Below are 21,947 nucleotides of genomic sequence, written 5' to 3' on the forward strand. Positions count from 1 at the left end.
CGGTACAGTTAAATCTGTAAACATAGCACAGTTTGCTTTAAAAAAAAAAAAATTCCAGTAGCTGTTTTCTGTTTTCTTTAATCTACTCTAGCACTTTTCTTTAGGACTCTTTTTGTGTGCCTTCTTTATTCATTGAGTTCCTTATTTTTCTTGATTGTCTTTCATTCATATTCTTTCTAGTTTGTCATACATTACTCTCTGTTTTTGGTTTAGCTTTTATTGTTTACACCTTTTTCTTGCTTGTCTTTTTGTTCTTCTTAAAAGTTGTGTGGAGACTTGTTCTTAAGTAAGTTGGTTTGCTGTAACATATTTCACTTGAAGCTACTCCATTTCACAAGCAAGGCTTGGTTGAGGACAGAATATTTTCTTAGAGTGGTTTGAGTGCTTTCTTGGGCATTTTTCCAGCAACCTATATCTCATTGTTTTTAATTGTTTAACAAGTTTCTTTCACTCTTTTGTTTTCTGTTTTTGTGTATTTTCTGCTCATGGCTCATTTCTCTAGTGGAGAGTCCTCCAAACCGTGTTCACCACAAAAGGCAGCCCTTTATGAGGACTTAAAGAATGCCAAGCAATCCAATGCTCACTATCTTGAGGTGATAAGGAAGATGGAAGCACGGCTCCAAAGTTTGGAGTTAAACCGAGAGGAAATGCATCAAAACCGTGAGCAAAGAACTCCTCCTCCTAGTCGGCATTCTTCAAGGCACTCCCATGGTTATTATGAAGACAATCCAAGGCCAAGACATCATCACCATGAAGAGAGGCGCCAACATGTGCCTGGCCCTTGTTCTCCAAATGTAAAACTTCCTAGTTTTAGTGGTGATAGTGATCCCAATGTATACTTAGGATGGGAGGCTAAGGTGGACCAAATTTTTTATGTAAATGGGGTTAGGGATGAGCATAGGGTTAAGTTAGCTTCTTTAGAATTTTTGGACTATGCCATGCAATGGTGGCATCAATACCTCATGGACATTGACCTACACAAGAGGTCACCCGTGGTCTCTTGGAACGATTTGAAAGCATGTTTACGCGCTAGATTCGTACCCCCACACTTTAGGAAAGACCTTATGTTGAAACTCCAACGGTTTCATCAAGGCGCGCTAAGTGTGGATGATTACTTTAAACAACTAGACACGCTTTTAATTCGAGTTAATATGGATGAGAGTGAGGAGGCTAAGATAGCTAGGTTTGTGAGTGGCCTTCGAAGGGACATTCAAGACGTGGTAGAGTTACAAGAATATTCTTCTTTGGAAAATGTGGTGCACCTTGCTAGCAAAATTGAAAATCAACTTGCAAGGAAAAATGCTTTCAAAAATTCTTCTAAGGATAACTACTACCACTCTTCTTGGAAAAATAAAAATAACTCTTTTTCAAATATCCCTTCTAAGGACTCTACTTTCAAACCTAGAGAGTCTAAGCCTTCCACTTCCAATGCTAGGCCTAAATCACCACAAAAATCGTCTAGTAAGAAGTGTTTTAAATGTTTAAGCTATGGACATATTGCTTCTAATTGCCCTACTAAACAAACTATGTATATGCATGATGGGGTAGATAGTAGTGAGCATGGGTCCGAATCTTCTAGACATTCCTCACCTTCTAGATCCCCAAGTGAGAGTGAAAGTGAAAGCCCACACGAGGGTGACCTATTAGTAATAAGACGCATGCTTGGACAAGTATTAAAACCTTTTGATGAAACTCAAAGAGAAAATATTTTTCATTCAAGGTGTCTTATTAATGATAGAGTTTGCTCTTTGATTGTGGATGGGAGGAGTTGTGCAAATGTGGCAAGCACAAGAGTGGTAGACAAACTTGGATTGTCTACCATCTCTCATGCCAAGCCCTACAAGTTACAATGGTTGAGTGAGGTGGGTGAGATAGTGGTGAACAAACAAGTCCTCATTACATTTTCCATTGGCAAATATAAAGATGAGGTCTTGTGTGATGTTGTTCCAATGGAAGCTACTCATATCCTTTTAGGTAGGCCATGGCAATTTGATAGAAAAAATTTTCATGATGGCTTTACCAACAAAATTTCTTTTAACTTCCATGGACACAAAGTCATTCTCAAGTCTCTCTCTCCAAAGGAGGTACATGAGGACCAAGTCAAAATGAGAGAAAAGAGAAAGAAAGAAAAAGAAATTAAAAATTCCAAGAGAAGCCTTCTCATATCTTCCCAACAAGTTCAAAAGGTAATAGTTACTCACAAGCCTATTTTTTTAGCTATTCCTAGACCTATTGAATATGAGTCGGCTAAGGATAGTCCCACATGTTTGGACCATTTGGTAAAGGAATATGAAGATGTGTTTCAAGATCCTCCTAAAGGCTTACCACCTCTAAGAGGGATTGAACACCAAATAGACTTCATGCCCGGGGTTTCTTTACCAAATCGCCCTGCATATAAGACCAATCCCCACGAGACCAAAGAAATTCAAAGACAAGTTGAGGATTTATTAGCTAAGGGGTGGGTACAAGATAGCATGAGCCCATGTGCTATGCCTGTCATACTTGTCCCTAAAAAGGATGGGACATGGAGGATGTGTACGGATTGTCGTGCTATAAATAACATCACCATCAAATATAGGCATCCCATTCCTAGGTTAGATGACTTGTTGGATGAATTACATGGGTCTAAAATATTTTCCAAAATTGATCTTAAGAGTGGTTACAATCAAATTCGAATTAAACATGGTGATGAATGGAAAACCGCTTTTAAGACCAAATTTGGTTTATATGAGTGGTTGGTCATGCCTTTTGGCTTGACTAATGCTCCTAGTACCTTCATGTGACTCATGCATCATGTTTTAAGAGCATTCATTGGCAAGTTTGTTGTGGTTTACTTTGATGATATTCTTATATATAGCTTGTCCTTAGAAGATCATGAGTCACATGTTAGACAAGTTCTAGAAACCCTTAGGAAGGAGAAGTTGTATGCTAACCATGCTAAATGTTTCTTTGCATTAGATCATATAGACTTCCTAGGGTTTGTGGTTAGTCATAAAGGGGTGCATGTAGATCAAACAAAAGTTGCAGCAATTCAACATTGGCCTACACCCACCAATGTCAATGAAGTACGAAGCTTTCATGGCCTTGCTAGTTTTTATAGGCGGTTTGTGAAAGACTTTAGTACAATTGCCACACCTTTAAATGCCATAGTAAAGAAGGATGTGGTTTTTAAGTGGGGATAAGAGCAAGAAAACGCTTTTCAAACTTTGAAGGATAAATTAACTAAAGCCCCCATTCTAGCCCTTCCTAACTTTGCTAAGACATTTGAAATAGAGTGTGATGCCTCTAATATAGGCATTGGGGCTGTCCTCCTTCAAGAAGGACACCCCATCGCTTATTTTAGTGAGAAACTCAAAGGGAGTCATCTCAATTACTCCACTTATGATAAAGAACTTTATGCTCTTGTTAGAGCTTTGCAAAATTGGCAACATAATCTTTTTCCAAAGGAATTTGTGATTCATAGTGATCATGAGTCCCTTAAATATTTGAAAAGCCAAAGCAAGCTTAATAAGAGACATGCTAAGTGGGTGGAGTTTATTGAGCAATTTCCTTATGTGATCAAACATAAACAAGGTAAAATTAATGTAGTGGCCGATGCTCTTTCACGAAGATATACCTTGTTAAATGTTTTAAATGTTCAATATTTAGGTTTTGATCACATAAAGGAACTTTATCATGATGACTTAGATTTCTCTCTAATCTATCAAGAGTGTTCCAAGGAAGGTCACAAAGACTTTTTCTTACATAATGGTTTTCTTTTCAAAGGAAAAAGACTTTGTGTTCCCCAAGGATCCATTAGACAATCTCTTGTTAGAGAGGCTCATGAGGGTGGGCTTATGGGACATTTTGGGGTAGCTAAGACCTTAGAAACATTGCATGAACATTTCTTTTGGCCTCACATGCGCAAATCCGTACATACCTTCTGTGATAGATGTATAGCATGTAGGAAGGCTAAATCTAAGGTCCAACCTCATGGTTTATATACCCCTCTTCCTATCCCTACAATGCCTTGGGTTGATATTTCTATGGATTTTATCTTAGGACTACCCAAGACATCGAAGGGTAAGGATTCCATCTTTGTGGTAGTGGACCGTTTTTCTAAAATGGCTCATTTTATTCCATGCCACAAAGTGGATGATGCATGCCATATTGCAAATCTCTTCTTCAAGGAAGTTGTTCGTTTGCATGGACTTCCTAGAAGTATAGTATCTGATAGGGATTCTAAGTTCTTAAGTCACTTTTGGCGGACCTTATGGGGGAAACTTGGCACCAAACTTCTGATTTCTACTACCTGCCACCCCCAAACTGATGGTCAAACCGAAGTGGTTAATAGAACTTTGGGTCAATTATTAAGATGCTTTATTTCCGGGAATCCAAGGGCTTGGGAGGATTTACTACCTCATGTTGAATTTGCCTATAATAGAGTAGTGAATTCCACCACTAACCATTCTCCTTTTGAGGTTGTTTATGGGTTTAATCCCCTCACACCTCTAGATCTTCTTCCCATTCCTGTCCTTGATGAGGTTCTATGCAAAGACGGTTTTGAAAAGGCATCTTTTGTTAAAGATTTGCATAACCGCATCAAGTTACAAATTGAGAAGAAAGTTGGTAAGTATGCTGACACAGCCAACCAAAGGAGAAAGGCATTAATCTTTGAGCCCAGTGATTGGGTTTGGCTTCATTTGAGAAAGGATAGATTTCCTTCTCTAAGGAAGTCCAAACTTATGCCTCGTGGTGATGGCCCTTTCCAAGTCATCAAGAGGATTAATGATAATGCCTATGAGTTAGATATGCCCTCTACTTATCTTGGTAGTAATTCTTTCAATGTTACTGATCTCACTCCTTTTACTGCAGGTTTCCCAAATTCGTGGACGAATTCTCTCCAACCCGGGGAGTATGATGGAAACCAAGTAGAGGATGCTCTAGGCCATGAAGCCCAAGCCCAACAAGGGGCCCAAGCCCATCAAGGGGTCCAAGCCCAACAAGGGGCCCAAGCCCAACGAATTACTAGGAGCATGACAAGAGCTTTGGGACAAGAGTATAATAAAATGGCTCTTCTTATTTCTTTTGTAGAATAGGGGTGTGAATGTAATAAAAAGGTGTAAGTAGTAAGGGAGTCTAGGGGGGAGTGTAGATAGGAGCCTAGGGGGTGCCAAACCGAATTTCATTGCATTTGTGTGCCATTTAGCTTGCATTTTCAGCACCTCTAGGCTATAAATAAAGGTGCTTAGCTTGTACAATTCAGATTGGAATTTTATAGTAGAGAGATTATACTCAATTTGGGAGAGAATTTGTGAGTTTTTTAGTCTTCCTCTTCTTTGCCTTATCTTGTGAGCTATGGTGAGCTTCAAGTGGTGGCACTCCATCACTTATCTTGGTAAAAGGTTCCAAGTGGCGTGAATGGCTTCTTCCAATTCTCAAAATCCAGCAAGCATCTTCTTCTATAAGTGTTCTTCTTCCCTTTTCTTCAATTTTCCATTCGGTAGTTTTGATTCCTAGAGTTTACTTCTTTTTCTATCGTTTAATTTTGTGTTTCCAGCATTGTGTTCTTATTTCTGTTTTGGTTCAGTAGCTATCTTTTAAATTCTGTCCAGTTTTAATTCTTGTTCTTCTTTCCTTTTGTTTTGATTCAATTTGACAATACATGGACTTCCATATGAGTCTTGGTTGGTGCTTAGTTTTGGTGAGTTCTTGAATTTAGAACATTGATCCAATTCTAAAGTAAAGTGCCTTTCAAATCCAGCTCAAGTTGTTCCTAAGAATGTCAAGAATCATGTGTTCTTGTAGTTACATTCACATAAGTCCCAAAACAAACAATCGGTTGTTTCCTCAAATCAATCGGTTGTTTTGGTACTTAACAGTTCAACCATTTTAAAAACAGTTTTTAATCTTTTTCTCAAAACACCTAAGTATAAACAATCGGTTGTTTCGACAAACCAATCAGTTGTTTTAACTTAGTTTGAAAACATTCTACTTTCACAAAGATTGAGATTGCTAATGCTTTAGATTTAATCAAAGGTTGGATTACAACATATAAACTACCCCAGAACTAAGCTAAACCAACACAGCAACACCAAGCACAGCAAAGGCTTCAACATCCTTCAAAGGGTTTGGATTCTTCAAAGCTTGAACACCACTTGGTTCAACACAAGGGTATTCCACATTTCTTTGGAAGAACTACATTCTGAAACCTTGAGCAATTCATTAGAATCAAGTGTAGATACAATGATTTTCATAGCTACAATATCAAGATGTTCTCTTTCAGAAAAAACATTTTCAGATATAGGCATGAGATAACTATTTGTTATAAAATTCCACATTTTTCTATCTATAGATTCAACAAAGAATTTCATTCTAACCTTCCATAATTGATAATTCAGTCCACAAAACAGAGGTGAGCTGTTAATTGAGGCACCTTCCCCAAAAGGTAGTTTTTCAGCCATAGAAAAAAGATTTAGCATCAAACTTGAATATCTTTCAAGAACCAAGCTCTTGATGCCAATTGTTAGAAAGTATGGCCTTAAATGAGAGGGGGGTGAATTGTTTAAGAGGGATTTTCGCAAACTTTGAAGGTATAATGAAAATCAATGTTGAATTACAGAGAAAAGAATCAAGGAAACAAATACCCAAAACTGTTTTAAGATGATATCAGAAAAACAATCGGTTGTTTTGTCGAAACAATCGGTTGTTTTTATCAACAGTTTATAAAAACAACTTAAAAACAAAATTTAAAGAGTTAAGGGTAAGAGATAAGCACGCAAGCAATTTATATTGGTTCACACTTACACCAAGAGCTACATCCAGTCCCCAGAAACCACTGAGTATTCCACTATGCAATCAAAACCAGATTACACACACCACACACCAAAGTAGTGACCTTGAACCCCTTAAGAAACACACTACCTTTGGCAAACCACACCAAGAATGTTGATCATGAACACCTCAAGAACACACAACACTCCTTGGCAACACAACTACAGAAATACAGTAATCAAGGAAGAAGAGAATAGAATACACCTAGGTATTACAAAAATTAAAGTTAAGAATTACAACCCAATCCTATTCCACACACTTAAGAATGATCCAAAGCTCTTTCAAATCTTGGAAAAACTGTTTTTATAAACTCTTTCTCTTACTCCAAGATTAGAAGCATAAAACCACCTTTATATAGGTCCACCAAGTGGTCAAAAGCATTTAATAAAGGAGCCAAGTTAGTTAGGATCATTTAAAACATATTAAAACTGAATCAGTTGTTTTGTCGAAACAATCGATTGTTTTGGTTTGACAGCAAAGTCAACCAAGTCAAACAGCTTTCAACCTTTTTCAAAAACTACTAATGTAAAACAACTTGTTGTTTCAAAAAACAACCTGTTCAATTTTTTACAGCTTTTTAGAAAACACATCTTTTCAAAAGGTTAAAGATTCAAATGAACTTGGATCATCTTAAGGAGTGAATTAACAAGTTTAAAACAACTAGACAACACACACACACCCAACAGCAAGGTCTTCAAGCTTTCCTCTTGATTTGGAGACATCAAAGCATCTTGTTCAACAGATTACCCATTGGTTTTCTGGAGACTGGATGTAGATCTTGGCTTAAGAGTGAACCAGTATAAATTTTTGGTGTGTCTCTCTCTTACTCTAAACTCATTTAATTCTGTTTTAAGCTTTACTGGTATAAACAACCGATTGTTTCGAAGAACAACCAATTGTTCTTCTGTTTCTTTGATGTTTAATTGCTTATATTCTTGGCTAACTTGATTTCTTGTTTTGGATTCATACCAAGAATTTTGTTAAACCTCAAAAAGTTTTCAAAAGCCCCTCTTAAACAATTCACCCCCCCCCCCCCCCCCTCGTTTAAGGCCATATATTCTAACAATTGGCATCAAGAGCAAGGTACTTGAAAATTATTCAAGTTTGATCCTAAAATCTTTTTCTATGGCTGAAAAACTACCTTTTGAGGAGGGTGCTTCAATTAACAAACCACCTTTGTTTTGCGGTTTGAATTATAAGTATTGGAAAGCTAGAATGAAAATCTTTGTTGAATCTATTGATCAAGGAATTTGGGATGCAATTGAAAATGGCCCTTTCATTCCTAAAATTGAAAAGGTTTGATCTTTTACTAAAAAACCATGGTCCCAATGGACTAATGAAGAAAGTGAAAAGGCCAAATTTGATTGCATTGCCAAGAATATCATAACATCTGTTGTAAACTCCAATGAATTTTTCAGGATTTCGCAATGTGAATCAGCTAAAGAAATGTGGGACACTTTAGAAGTCATTCATGAAGGGATAAATGAGAATGAAGAGAAAGTGCTTAGCATGCTGTTTAAGAAACTCAGAAAATTCTTGAAGCAAAAGATACTCATCCAAAAGGTATGATAACAAAAACCCTACCAAGGTTAAAACTAACAATTATATGCATACCTTGAATGTGTTGAGTAAGGATATAATAAAGCTAAAAGACTAAACAAAGAAGAGAAGAAAGGAAAATCAAGAAAAGCCTGCAATGATGACTCATCAAGCATATCTTCAAGTGAAGTTGAAAAAGCCAATCTCTGTTTGATGGCTAAAAAGGAAGATGATTCAAGTAGTGAAAGCAGTGTAAGTTCTTGTGCCTCCTTAAATGTTGAAAACTATAGTCAATTGCTTCAAGCATTTAAAGAAACTCATGAAGAAGCTAACCGATTGGCTCTCTTGAACAACTGTTTGAAAGGAATGAACAATTGGCTTGAAAACAGAGTCAAAGCACTGGAAGAAGAATTGGAAAATTCAAAAACAGATTTTGAAAACCTTGAAATGCTTTACAAAAACTCTTCTTGCAAGTGTGACTCTCTTGTTTGTGAAAACTGTGAATCTCTTGAAAAGAAGGTTCACTACCTTGTAAGAATTGTGGATAAGCTTTCAAAAGGTAAATCCAACTTTGAGAGTGTCTTGGCATCTCAAAATTGTGTTTTTGGAAAAGCTAGATTGGGATTTAATCCATAGAACAAGTTTTCAAACTCTTTTTCAAAAGTGCCAGAAAAACAACTGATTAATCGAAACAATTGGTTGTTACATGTTTCTACTGCATGAAAAGAGGTCATTCAGTTAGGTTCTGTAAAATTAGGAAATATTCTGTTCCTAAAGGTATTATGAGATGGATTCCCAAAAATTATGAAGTTCTCAATGATGAATGTAAATCAAAAGGACCCACATTTGTAAGAGGACCAAATCTTTGCACTTGAACTCGTCTTTGTAGGAAAAATTGATGGAAAACATGCAGCTGTGGTACCTGTACAATGGTTGTTCAAAACACATGACTGGAGATAAATCTAAGTTTGTGAACATCATCCTCAAACAAGAAGCGCATGAGACATATGGAGACAACAACAAAGGTAGGAGGATTCTTAGAAGAGGCTCTATAGGAGACAAGAGTATATTGTTAATCCATGATGTCTTGTATGTGGAAGGACTAAAACATAACCTGCTAAGCATTAGCCAACTGTGTGACAAAGGTTATCAAGTCATCTTCAAATCAAACTCTTGTGAAATCTACCTTCCCAACTCAAAGGATGTAATGTTGATTGGTAAAAGAATCAACATGTTTATCTCTTAGATATCTCTTCTCCTTGTTCCATTGGTTATCTGTCATAGAATAATAGCTCACATTCACATAAATCACTTAAACAAATTAATCTCAAAAGATCTTGTGATAGGGTTGCCCAAGCTTAAGTTTGAGAAGGACCACATATGTGAAGCATGTTAAAAAGGGACACAAGTTAAAAATTCCTTCAAACTTAAAAATGTTCTTTCATCTTCAAAACCCCTTAAGCTGCTCCACATGGATTTGTTTGGCCCTTCAAGAACCATGAGTCTTGGTGGCAACTATTATGCTCTTGTTATTGTGGATGATTTTTCTAGGTACACATGGACACTCTTCTTGGAATCAAAGAGTGATGCTTTCTCTGCCTTCAAAAAGCTTGCTAGACGTTTACAGAACACAAGGAACAACAGTATTGGCTCAATAAGAAGTGATCATGGAGGGGAATTTCAAAATGAGAAATTCAGCAAATTTTGTGAGAAGACAGGGATCTTGCACAATTTTTCTGCACCAAGAACTCCTCAACAGAATGGTGTAGTGGAGAGAAATAACAGATCTCTTGAGGAGTTAGCAAGAACCATGCTAAGTGAATCCTCCCTACCTAAGTATTTTTGGGTTAATGTTGTTAGCACCTCTTGCTATGTGATGAATAGAGTGCTAATAAGGCCAATTTTGAAGAAAACACCCTATGAACTCTTCAATGGAAGGAAGCCAAACATTAGTCACCTAAGAGTGTTTGGATGCAGTTGTTTTGTTCTGAATAATGGGAAAGAAAATTTGGGAAAGTTTGATGAAAAAGCGGACAATGGCATTTTCATTGGATATTCCTCAAATAGTCATGTTTATAGAATCTACAACAAGAGGCTCATGATTGTAGAAGAATTTGTTCATGTGGTATTTGATGAAGTTGATCACAAAGTCTTAACACCCTCAAAGATCAGCACTGAAGAGGATGAACAGAACATCATTATGCAGAAATTGGATTGTTGTCCAGAAAAACAACTGATTGATTCATCGAAACAACTAGTTGAAATTTTGTAGCATGATGAGTTGCCTAAAGAATGGAGAATTCCAAGATATCTGTCAGTGGAGAACATCATTGGGCAGATAAAGGAGGGTGTTTTACACGTAGTTCTATCTCAAACTTCTGCAGGCACACTACTTTTGTCTCTCAAGTTGAACCAAAGTCAATTGAAGAAGCTCTTAAAGATGAAAAATGGGTGGATGCAATGCATGAAGAGCTGAATCAGTTTGCTAGGAATGATGTGTGGTTTCTTGTCCCCAAGACAGATGAGATGAACATCATTGGATCTAAATGGGTCTTCAGAAACAAGCTAGATGAGGCTAGTGTGAATACTAGAAACAATGCAAATCTAGTTGCCAAAGGTTACAATCAAGAAGAAGGAATTGACTATGGTGAAATCTTTTCTCCTGTTGCAAGATTAGAAGTTGTAAGGCTATTGCTGGCTTTTGCTTCTATGAGTGGATTCAAACTCTTTCAAATGGACGTGAAGAGTGCTTTTCTCAATGGATTTATCAATGAAGAAGTGTATGTTGAGCAACCACCGGGCTTTGAGGATCATCAACATCCCAATCATGTTTTTAAGTTGAAAAAGGCATTGTATGGGCTTAAGCAAGCTCCAAGGCAGTGGTATGAGAGACTTAGTAACTTCCTTTTATCTCATGGCTATGAAAGAGGGATGATTGACAAAACTCTTTTCATCAAGAAAGCAATTTCTGAAATTATTTTGGTTCAAATATATGTTGATGACATCATTTTTGGTGCTACCAAAGATAGTTTATGTGAGGAGTTTGTTGCTGCCATGCAAGGTGAGTTTGAAATGTCCATGATGGGAGAGCTTTCATTCTTTCTTGGGTTGCAGGTTAAGCAATCAAAGGATGGAATTTTCCTATGCCAATTAAAGTATTGCAAAGAAATCTTCAAGAAATTTGAAATGGAGAGTTGCAAAGAAGCTAGCACACCTATGCATTCAAGTTGTTATATGGATGCAGATGCTGCTGGAAAAGAGGTAGATCAAACAAAATATAGAGGTTTAATTGGTTCTTTACTCTATCTCACAGCAAGTAGACCGGATATCATGTTTGTTGTATGTCTTTGTGCAAGGTATCACGCAAATCCAAAGGAATCTCACATCAAGGCTGCAAAAAGGATTCTCAAATATCTCAAAGGAACAACCAATGTTGGTCTGTGGTATCCTTCTTACTCTCCTATACATTTAATTGGATATTCAAATTCTGATTTTGCAGGGTGTAAGCTGGACCAAAAAAGCACAAGTGGCACTTGTCATCTTCTTGGATCAAGTCTTATTTCCTGGCATAGTAAGAAACAAGCTTGTGTAGCTCTTTCTACTATAGAAGTTGAATACATTTTTGTTGGGAGTTGTTGTGCACAAATTCTTTGGCTTAAACAACAGCTTGCAAATTTTTGATTGAAGATCAGCAAGGTTCCTTTGCTTTGTGACAACACAAGTGTTATAAATCTCACCAAAAATCAGATTCAACACTTAAGAACAAAGCACATTGAGATTCGTCATCACTTCATAAGAGATCATGTGAATAATGGAGGTTGTAAGATTAAGTTCATTGAAACAAAACTACAACTTGCTGATATTTACAAAACCTTTGCCAAAAGACAGGTTTTTCTTTTTAAGAAATGAGTTAGACATTCTTGACTCTCAAAATCTCTTTTAAACTGTTTTCTATGCATAAAGTCTATTTGTGAAGACAAATAGGGGGAGAATAGGTTTTTGTGTTGCTCTACAAACTGTTATAACTCTCTAATTTCTGTTTTTAAGTTGATTTTGCTTCTGCTGATAAAAACAATCGATTGAATCAAGAAAACAACCGGTTGTTTGTCTGATATAATGTTAGTTTTGGCTGGTTTTTCTGCTTTTGTGATTATGCAAAAAAGTAGTTGATGTATGATCATAATCTGCTATGAGAGATGCTTTGGATTGCATAGTTTTTGTTTTGCAGGTGCAGTTTCAGATTCAATCAAGATCAACACAAGCAACCTGGGATTTGTCTTCATCAAATAGGGGGATATTGTTGATTAAGAATGATCAAGTGCTTTGAAGATCAAGAGTGATCAAGTGCTTTGAAGAATCCAAATCCAAGTGTTTGATGAAAGGTTGGTGTTGTTGTTGTTCCGGAAGGGAACTGGGTAGAATAGAATGTGAATCCACTCCTTTGTTGAATCTAAAACTGATGTGATTTAAAACCTTTTTGAAATCAGGTGTTTTTCCAACTAAGTGAAAAACAAAATGTTGTTTTGTCGAATCAACCGGTTGTTTTACACTTAAGAGTTTAGAAAATGTTGAATTTTTTTTTTAGTTTGTGATCCTGCCGGTTGACCAGAACGCAAGAGCCTTGCCTCGTCAAAGGTATCTTCCTCTGGATCGGCTTTGCACCACGCTAGCTCCCGTCCTTCACACCTCGATTCACCTCAAGAACCTGCAAAAGACAGAGTGGCGTCGCTGCGGCCGATCGCGCTCCGACGCTCAAGTCAGTGACGGAACCACCAAAACTCTAAGAGAGAAAACTAAGAACTCAAGGAACCGTGCAAAAACTCTCTCAGTGTCCTCAAGTATTCTCAAGCGTAAAGAAGTGTTCTAAACGCGCGTACCTCAGAAGTTCATTAGAATCTCTTATATACCTGTGCACTTTCTCTCTCCTGATGGTTACACATCTGAACACGTGGCTCGCATCCAGTTGTACACGTGTCACCATCTGGAGCGTCCTCTGCTTGAGCGTCACTTCTTACTCTTCAGGTCGTTCGACTAAGTTACCCATGCAAGGAGTAACTCGGCGTATAGCTGCCTTGGAGCGCGATCTCTTCTGTGTGGCGAGTATGGGGTGTCACCTTGCACACCTTCCCTGTGGTCTCGCCGGCCGCCATCATAATCTGCTTCACTTGCTTCACCGTGCATGTCCTGGTAAGCTTTTCCCTAGCCTCAACCTCTGGCTAGCTAGGGAATGATCATCTGATAACTTCATCCTTCGCACTCGTGCCCTTTGAAAGTTTTGAACAAGCTTTCCTGATCTTTCGGCGATGTCCTCCTCTCGGCGATCTCTGATCACTTGGTCGCCTGGGCTCGCATCCGGCGACTACGACACAAACCTGGTGACCGCCGGTTTAGATATGTTGGAGATCGGAGCACGCCAACTTAACGATTGGCGACTACACGAGCTCCCCGACTTCCTTCCCTTCTGTCACCCAGGTGTTCCGTTCAACATGCCTATATTATCGCTTGCTGCCACGTCATCACTTCCGACTACCTGGGCGGTACAGTTTGATTGACTAAACTGTCAAGAAAAACAATCGATTGTTTCGTGGTCTCAACCAATTGTTTCTTTGAAAATCCTAACAAAATTCAGTTTTGGTTGTTTTATGTGCTTTATATGTTTTTCAATTGAATACGCTCCTTCATTAATTGCTTTGACAAATCTTTGGAAAATATAAATGGTTTGTTTATGTTTTCAAACTTTGGATTTTCAAAGAGAGTGGAATAGGATTGCAATTGTATTGATTTTAGTTTGTACTGTGAACAAGTGTAATCCCTTCTAAACCTACTGTATTTCTGGTGTTGTGTTGCCAAGGAGTGTTGTGTGTTCTTGAGGTGGTCAATTTCAATACTCTTGGTGTGTTTTTCCAAAGGGAGTGTGTTTCTTAAAGGATTCAAGGTCCCTACTTTGGTGGTTTGTGTGTTGTAATTTGGTTTGATTGCTTTGTGGATTACCCATTGGTTTTCTGGGGATTGGATGTAGCTCTTGGCTTAAGAGTGAACCAGTATAAATTGTTGGTGTATCTCTCTCTTACTCTGAACTCATTTAATTATGTTTTAAGCTTTACTGGTATAAACAACCGATTGTTTCGAAGAAACAACCAATTATTTTTCTGTTGCTTTGTTGTTTAATTGTTTATATTCTTGGCTAACTTGATTCTTGTTCTGAATTCATACAAAGAATTTTGTTAAACCTCAAAAAGTTTTCAAAAACCCCTCTTAAACAATTCACCCCCCCCCCCCTCTCGTTTAAGGCCATATATGCTAACAGATACAAGTCATTGGACCCTAAGGCTTTACAACCAATATTAGACATGACATTTCTCCTAAACATACTCTTTCATTCATGAAGAGTGATTCTTCTGACTAGTGGACTTGCTTTCTCGGGGCCTGATACTCGGCCCAATGCTCTAACATGTAGCTACTGGATAAATGAATTTGTGGCAGTTTCTTCCTGCATCCCCATATATTTTCTTCTTGCACCCCCACACTCTTATGCAAAGACTAATTCGTCCTTATTAGTTTTTAAAATTCCAAAAATATCTCTAACCTAAAAAAACCCTAATGAAGGTAGGGAGTGGTGTTCTTGCGTAGCGTGAATCCGTACCAGCATGTTTCTTCATCTTCTACTAGCGGCACCTCCAAACTATTCTCCTTTCAATCTCACGCATTTTTTCTTGGTGATTTAGAGTGCTCTTGGTAAAGGTAAGTAAATTTTTTTGTTTTCGGATCTAGACATCCATTTTTGGTATGGATTTTCATTTCCGTAAGTGATTTTTCACATTCCAGATTATAGAATCCGGTATAATTTTGCATAACAGAATACGGTAAAATCCCGGATTTATGCTTTCGGTAAAATCTTGGATTTGTGATTCCGAGAACAATTCTGGATTCAGAAATCCATAATGCAATTTAGGCTTCCGGATCCACCAATCTGTAATACAATTTAGGCTTCTGGATTCAGCAATCTGGAAAACAACAATTTATGATATTTTAACTTCCGGAACACCCCCTCATCCAGAAAACACAATTTAATCAATTCCAGATTCATGAATCTGGAATACATTACCGGATTCCAATATCAGGTAACCCCGAAATCTCCATAACCACCATGCTCCTAAAAAAACTTAACTCTTACCTCTACAACCCAAACAACACTTCGGCAACATTGCGTACTCCTCTACCTTGCTCCAAACAATTACAAAGACCCTCCAAAGTAGTTGATATTCAATGATGAAGATGAACAGTGACAATAGAAGTCCAGCACCACTTTTCAAATTATAGGTCAAGGTTAATTTTGAGATATTTAAAATATTGGGGGTGCAGGAAGAAAAACTTGGGGGTGTAGGAAGAAAAGGCCTGAATTTGCTGACTATGTAGAAATTTGACTCAATTATGCATAATTGGCATAGTTCCATGGTGCCATTGTGTTGGCAAACTAAAGCATTTAATAGAAGTTGAATGTTGCAATGTTGTAGGTTGATAATATATTCTGCTGAATTCTGAAATAAAAATTATTAATATGACATTTAGTATCATGAATAAGGATGAATTTTGTTAATTTTCTATTTTTTGTCTTTTTCACTTTTTTATCTTTTATTTATTTAATATTTTTTTGCAAGTCAAAATATTAAAAAAATATATTATTTAAAAAAATATATATAATAAATTAATAATAATTATAACAATAAAATTAACATTAATAATAGTAAAAATATTATCATTAATAATATTTATTTTTATAATATTAATAATAATGTTCTAACTAATATTATTATAATTAATAAAATTGAAATAGTATAAATAAATATAACTTTAATAGTATTAATAATTAAATTTTGTAGGTAATTTGTTAAAATCTTATTGAAGTAGTCTCTATATTATTTTAGTTTTATAATAATAATAATTTTGATATTAATTTTATTATTAAGTTTGAAATTACTAACATAATATATTGTTATAAAAATATTTGTTACCTATGCTTAGTATTTATTAAAAATATTATAAAAATTATTATAATAAAATATTAATTATAATAATTATAAAAAAATTAACATGAAAAATATTATTATAATTAATATATTATTATAAATATATATATATATATTATTTTATAATAGTAATATAGTAATTATAATAATAATATGTTGTTATAATAATTTTTATAACCAGTTAGCTATAACTGTACTACTATTATTAAAAATTACTAAATATTCTTAATTCTATTAGTTTTATTATTATAAAATAGTAATATTGTTAATGTCAAATTTATTATATCATCCAATTACAATCTAATTAATTAAACCAACTGACATTAAGAAAGTAGTCACTGACAGTCTCATATTTTGTTTGTGATAACTATTAAAATTCATAAAAAGAAATAAATTTAAATCTTATTATTTGAGTTTTTATTAAAAGTTATAAATATGTTTAAAATATATATTATTTTATTTTTTACTTTAATTGTTAACGAGATGATGTGAAGGTTATCCTTTTTTTCTTATCTTCAACTCATTAATTAAATCACTAATTTATTTCTTTAATATCTTTCAACTCACCTATTTACTCCTTCCTTTTTCAAGAATGAGAAAATTAGAAAAGAAAAAATATAGTTAATCAATAAGTTGGAGTAAAGAAGACAAAAATAACAATTACATTACCTTATTGACAGACAAAATCAGATAAAAGAGTATATGAAAATAAAAAAATATTTGAAGTCAGTTAAAATTTTAAAATTTATAACTTCAAACTTAATTAAGTTTACAATGTCAAAAATTAGTGAGCATGCCTGTGAAATTCAATTTGAAATATTTTGTAATAACTTGTGTCTGATAGCAGAATTATACATGTATGAGAAGGAGTGGCTTTAGTCTCTACTTGTCCACAATCACTTATCAAAGAAACTTTTTTCTTAAACCAATCCAAAGAATAAAGATTCTTTTACACCCCAAAAATAGTAATCCACTTTCATTAGACAACCCTTTGTAATAATATAATAATATTTTAAATTAAGTTTTAGATGCAACTATCTAGCAGACATTATGCTGAGTGACATGTCATTATTTGTGTGTTGTTTATGACTGTTTGATGAAGAACTATCTTCAACCATACTTGCACTTGTAAAGAATCCAGGCAAGTTTGGCTGAGGCATTGCAGATTCGCTGCTCAGCATCAAAACCACTGATGACATGTTTGGCCTATCGTCTGGACATAGTTGCACACACAGTAGTCCTACATGGATTGATCTTAGAGCTTCAGATAAATGGAGTGAGTCTGTTATTGCTGCATCAACTATTTCAGAACATTTGCCTTCAGTAAACACTCTCCACACCTGCATAATTTTTCAAACCATTTTGTTAACAGCAGAAACATTTCAAAGGTGCTTAAAATTCAACTTCATTCTTACATGTGCCAGTAGATTATCTTGATGACAGAATCCTTTATTTCTCTTCCCACTCACTATCTCCAATATCAACACACCAAAGCTGAAAACATCTGACTTTGTTGAATAAGCTCCATCAATTATGTACTCTGGAGGCAGATAGCCACTGCAATCACCAAAAATAGTTTTGAGACAATGTCAAGCGATCATATTCATACTCTATTGGAGTAATCAGACACTTACTAGGTTCCAACTACATGTTTTGTGGTTGCTTCGATTTCATTTCCTCCAAAGCTTCTAGCCAGTCCAAAGTCCGAGATTTTTGGGTTCATTTCACTATCTAACAAAACATTCCCGGCTTTGAGATCTCTATGAACTATTCTATGCCTTGAATCTTGATGAAGATAAAGAAGACCCCGAGCAACCCCATTGATAATCACCATGCGCCTTGGCCAATCTAGTAACATGCTCTTGTTTTCATCTGTTCAAAATGTGGCCAAGTTTTAGATAAATAATTATAGTGCAAAAAATCTCTTCCTCATGCCATGATAAATAACTGGATAGAGAAAAATTCATTTCCTTTCTAGCATGATCTTCTTCTATGTATCTGTTTAATTGCAATAATTTTCAAGCTAAGAGTATCCAATCCAACAAATGAAAATATAATCCCAAATGAATCAAACAATCAATAAGGTTTCTTTGGAAACAAACCAAATATGAAGTAATCCAAGCTTTTGTTGGGCATAAATTCATAAACAAGCAATCTTTCTCCTGCTTGAAGACAGTACCCTAGTATCCTCACTAAATTCCTGTGCTGAAGCTTTGCAATATGCATAACTTCATTTTTGAACTCTGGAAGTCCTTGTTTGGAATTCATAGAGAGCCTCTTCACAGCTATTTCTCCTCCATCGGCTAGGATGCCCTGAAAGTTGTGACGAATTATGCTATGAAGAGACTCGTTTTTACTAAAATATTTCACAGGCAAATTTACATAAATTTCATCATTCAGTTCATGTGTTCCAACAATGAATTCTGTTTTGCTAATATGGAAAATTGATTACAAAGAAGTTCAATAACGTGATATATAGGAATTAGACAAGCAGAGGATTGTTAAGAGGAAAAGATGCACGTGAAGACATTTTATCATTTCATTACCTTATAAACTGATCCAAAGCCACCTTCCCCTAGTTTGTTGTCAGGTGAAAAGTTATTGGTTGCAGAAGTAATTGTAGACAACTCAAACATGGGTAACTCTAGATCTTTACTCTCGTGCTCATTTATTTCAGTCACATCTCTTTCTAGATTACCTTCCATCTTTCCTGCAATATAGTAATTGGTATGTGTAAGGAATAAAGAAGTTGAATTGTAGAATATGCTGTCTTCTGTACTTTTTCTACCTTAATCTGCTTCACCCAAGTCTAAAACAGAATAAAAGCAAACTTAGTTTAAACACCTTTTTTTTTGCAGCTATTCACAACAGGACTCACTTTATTGACTTGTATTGAAAGCTTTTGATGCTTTAATGATTGTGAATAATGAGTTATTCTTGTTGAGATTAATACCAGTTAACCAAATCTCAAGGAGAGAAAGATAAACTCAAGAAAGTTAAAATCTATTGCGTAAACAACCTAAGTTTGCAGTAAAAAAGAAAAACATACAGAAGAATCTGTTACGTAATTTTGTAGTCATAAGTAGGAACTACTTAATTACCTTTCTGCCGTGTCTTCAACCGTCTACAAAGGATGAAGGTTAAACATAGTACTAAAATTCCAAAAAACAGCACAGAACTTATGAAAAGAGTCTCTTGCTTCCGGATGTTGGATTTATGCAATTGCTTTCCTTCAATAGCTTCTGTAAGAAAGAGATATTGCAAAACGGTAAGAGTGAGAAGATGATAACAAAAGAAAAAAACAAAGGAAAATTCCACAATGGTGAGACAATATCATACCTACTTCTGTCCTAGCCATCCTTAAGTATATATCTTCATCAACATCGGTCAATTTTCTTATGTCAAGCAGATCATTAAACCAGAGTAAACACCCATTGGGCCCTTTACTCACATCCAATGCTGCATAAGCTGTACAGGAGCAATTGTTCATGCACAATATTTTACAATCCTCAAGGCTCGTATTTCTGGCAAACCAGGATTTCTCTGTGTCTGGTAATTTCAACCCTGAAACCCGCAAAAACCCGTCTTCATGACAACTCAGTGAAGTTCTCCTGACACAACTACCATAAAGGTCAGCCGTTTTGGGCACAAATCCATCCAAGCATTTACATGGAGGGATATTGTCTATGTTGCAGCTAGCATAGGCTCCACATTTGCCGTAGTAATCACAGTCATCAACCGGAATTCGTGCATGCAAGTTCCAAATTTTTCGTTCATCATCCCAATAACTCCCCAGGATACGACCATCTTGGTTTAACACCATCCTATGTAAAAATGACTTGTTGGTACGCTCAAACATAAAATACAACTCCTCCTTGTTAGAAGTAAAACTAAATCTTGTAAATTCACTTTGTTTCAACAGAGGTGCCCCACTGAACTGAATACCATTCCATGATCCAAAACGATATCTTTTGGAAGTTCCTTTTCTCAAAACAAACTGCGGATATCCAGTGATATCAAGTTGATAACTGTATACACCATGAGATGGATCCTCAGAGCTATTCCATGATGACATGTATCGATTCAGACCTTTAACTAGATTTCTTCCAAACTTCTGTCCTGGCAAGATTGTGTCCCCTGGATAATCAAAACTTTGCCACAGTAAATCCTTTTCCTCATCATTGCCCTTTCCATTCCGCACAATGAGATTTCCAGTATCCAAAAGTTTTGCTACCGGATGTCGTGCTGAACCTGTTGTGTTGGAAGACCAGATGACAGTCTTGTTATGGTTGAGAAGAACAAGAACTCCAGTTTCACTGAGCTTCAAAACCCCTGATGAGTCAGTAAGAGGGTTGTCTCTGTTGGCAACCCATACTACAGTCTGTGTTGGGATCTCATTGTACCAAATTCCCACATAACGGTTCTTGGAATTGCCTGGACTGAAGAATCCAAGTGCATAGGTTTTGCCAGGTGAAACAATGATCTGGCCTTCACGGATAGATTGCAAGACATCAATAGTTTCTCTCACAGTGGCAGCTGCTATAGTATTCAGCAAGGCAAGGCAGAACAGAAGCAAGGTAAATCCTTCCATTAAGCTGTTTATCCTTTTTGTAATCGTTTGAATTCAAATGCAGTAGTAGTATACGAACAAAGTGAAGTACAAAACCTGAAGCACTCCCTCGATGAGTTGATTTTTCAACTTTTGTGGTTTGTGAATGAGGCAGGTGTACTCCATAAAGTCAATGAAATCTCAAAACAAGTTGGTCCCAGACAGCAAACTGGCATTCTTCAAACAGAAAGCAATGTAGACATGTTTTAGGTGATGTCCACAAAAAGTGGTTGGTATATATTTATGTCTATATTATACATAAAGTTGAGGCACATGCATGCTGAATCTTTAATTAATGGATGAATAGACACAATATACAGAATGAAGAATGACATAATAATGGGTGGCCATTGACAAGAAAATCATCATAATCTTAATCATCCTATCAACCAACAATAGAGTTTGTGGTGCGTCCAGCCAAATAACAGTGTGAAAACAATGCAGAAAAAGTTGAATTCGAACTACCTTCACCAGCCAAAACCGGTGCATTCAATGCAAGCCAAAACTTTGTAAACCTCCAGACAGGTTTGCTTGCCACGATAGGTTTAAGATTAACTCATTCTTATAAAACTTATTTATAAAATAAAATTTAACAACTTATAAAGTGAGATTAAGTCACTTGTACATTGTAATTTCACTTTATTTCTAACATTTGAATTTATGAAGCTAGCACGTTATACCCACTATAGTCCTCTGTATATAGTAAATAGAGGAGAAAAGTTATGAGAGAAAAATAGACAGGAATTATGAGAAATAAAAATAGATAAGGCTACATAGTTTGTAGGATAGAAAATCAGTCACCTAATTGTTAAAGTTGTATCTACAAATTGAAGAACTATTGTATTTTATTCTACATTATTTTCTGTTTCATTCCTACTTTGAGTTCACATGACATTTCTCAACACAGTAAGTTAATTTTTATTAAGCTTGATAATGAGATGAAGGATGGAACCAAAAAC

At 35.8% G+C, this 21,947-nt stretch overlaps 1 protein-coding gene across 2 annotated transcripts; it reads right to left on the reverse strand.

Annotated features, from left to right (window-relative positions):
- Positions 1-17,279: 17,279 nt before the first annotated feature.
- LOC137835348 (G-type lectin S-receptor-like serine/threonine-protein kinase At4g27290) lies at positions 17,280-21,248 on the reverse strand. Of its 2 annotated transcripts, XM_068643821.2 has the most exons (7): positions 19,719-21,248; positions 19,481-19,621; positions 18,926-19,089; positions 18,482-18,692; positions 18,014-18,251; positions 17,795-17,936; positions 17,280-17,719 (listed from the first exon to the last, which is right to left on the reverse strand). In XM_068643821.2, exons 1-7 carry the CDS (start codon positions 20,968-20,970, stop codon positions 17,414-17,416), a joined length of 2,454 nt encoding a protein of 817 aa, XP_068499922.1. In that variant the 5' UTR covers positions 20,971-21,248; the 3' UTR covers positions 17,280-17,413. The 2 variants fall into 2 exon arrangements, 1 of the variants encoding a protein (XP_068499922.1); XR_016521143.1 differs by lacking the exons at positions 17,280-17,719; positions 17,795-17,936 and having other exon boundaries at positions 18,028-18,251; positions 19,723-21,242.
- Positions 21,249-21,947: the final 699 nt, after the last annotated feature.

This window comes from Phaseolus vulgaris, chromosome 5 (genome assembly GCF_051622355.1).
Source record: "Phaseolus vulgaris cultivar YP4 chromosome 5, ASM5162235v1, whole genome shotgun sequence".
Classification (NCBI taxonomy): domain Eukaryota; kingdom Viridiplantae; phylum Streptophyta; class Magnoliopsida; order Fabales; family Fabaceae; genus Phaseolus; species Phaseolus vulgaris.

What these genes read in the sequence shown, in the direction of transcription:
- LOC137835348 (XM_068643821.2), bottom strand. Translation starts at nt 20,970, where the DNA reads ATGGAAGGATTTACCTTGCTTCTGTTCTGCCTTGCCTTGCTGAATACT. An exon ending in GATGGCTAGGACAGAAGTAG is followed by an intron (nt 19,622 to 19,718) that starts GTATGATATTGT and finishes TCTTTCTTACAG; the next exon opens with AAGCTATTGAAGGAAAGCAA. An exon ending in GTTGAAGACACGGCAGAAAG is followed by an intron (nt 19,090 to 19,480) that starts GTAATTAAGTAG and finishes ACTATATTGCAG; the next exon opens with GAAAGATGGAAGGTAATCTA.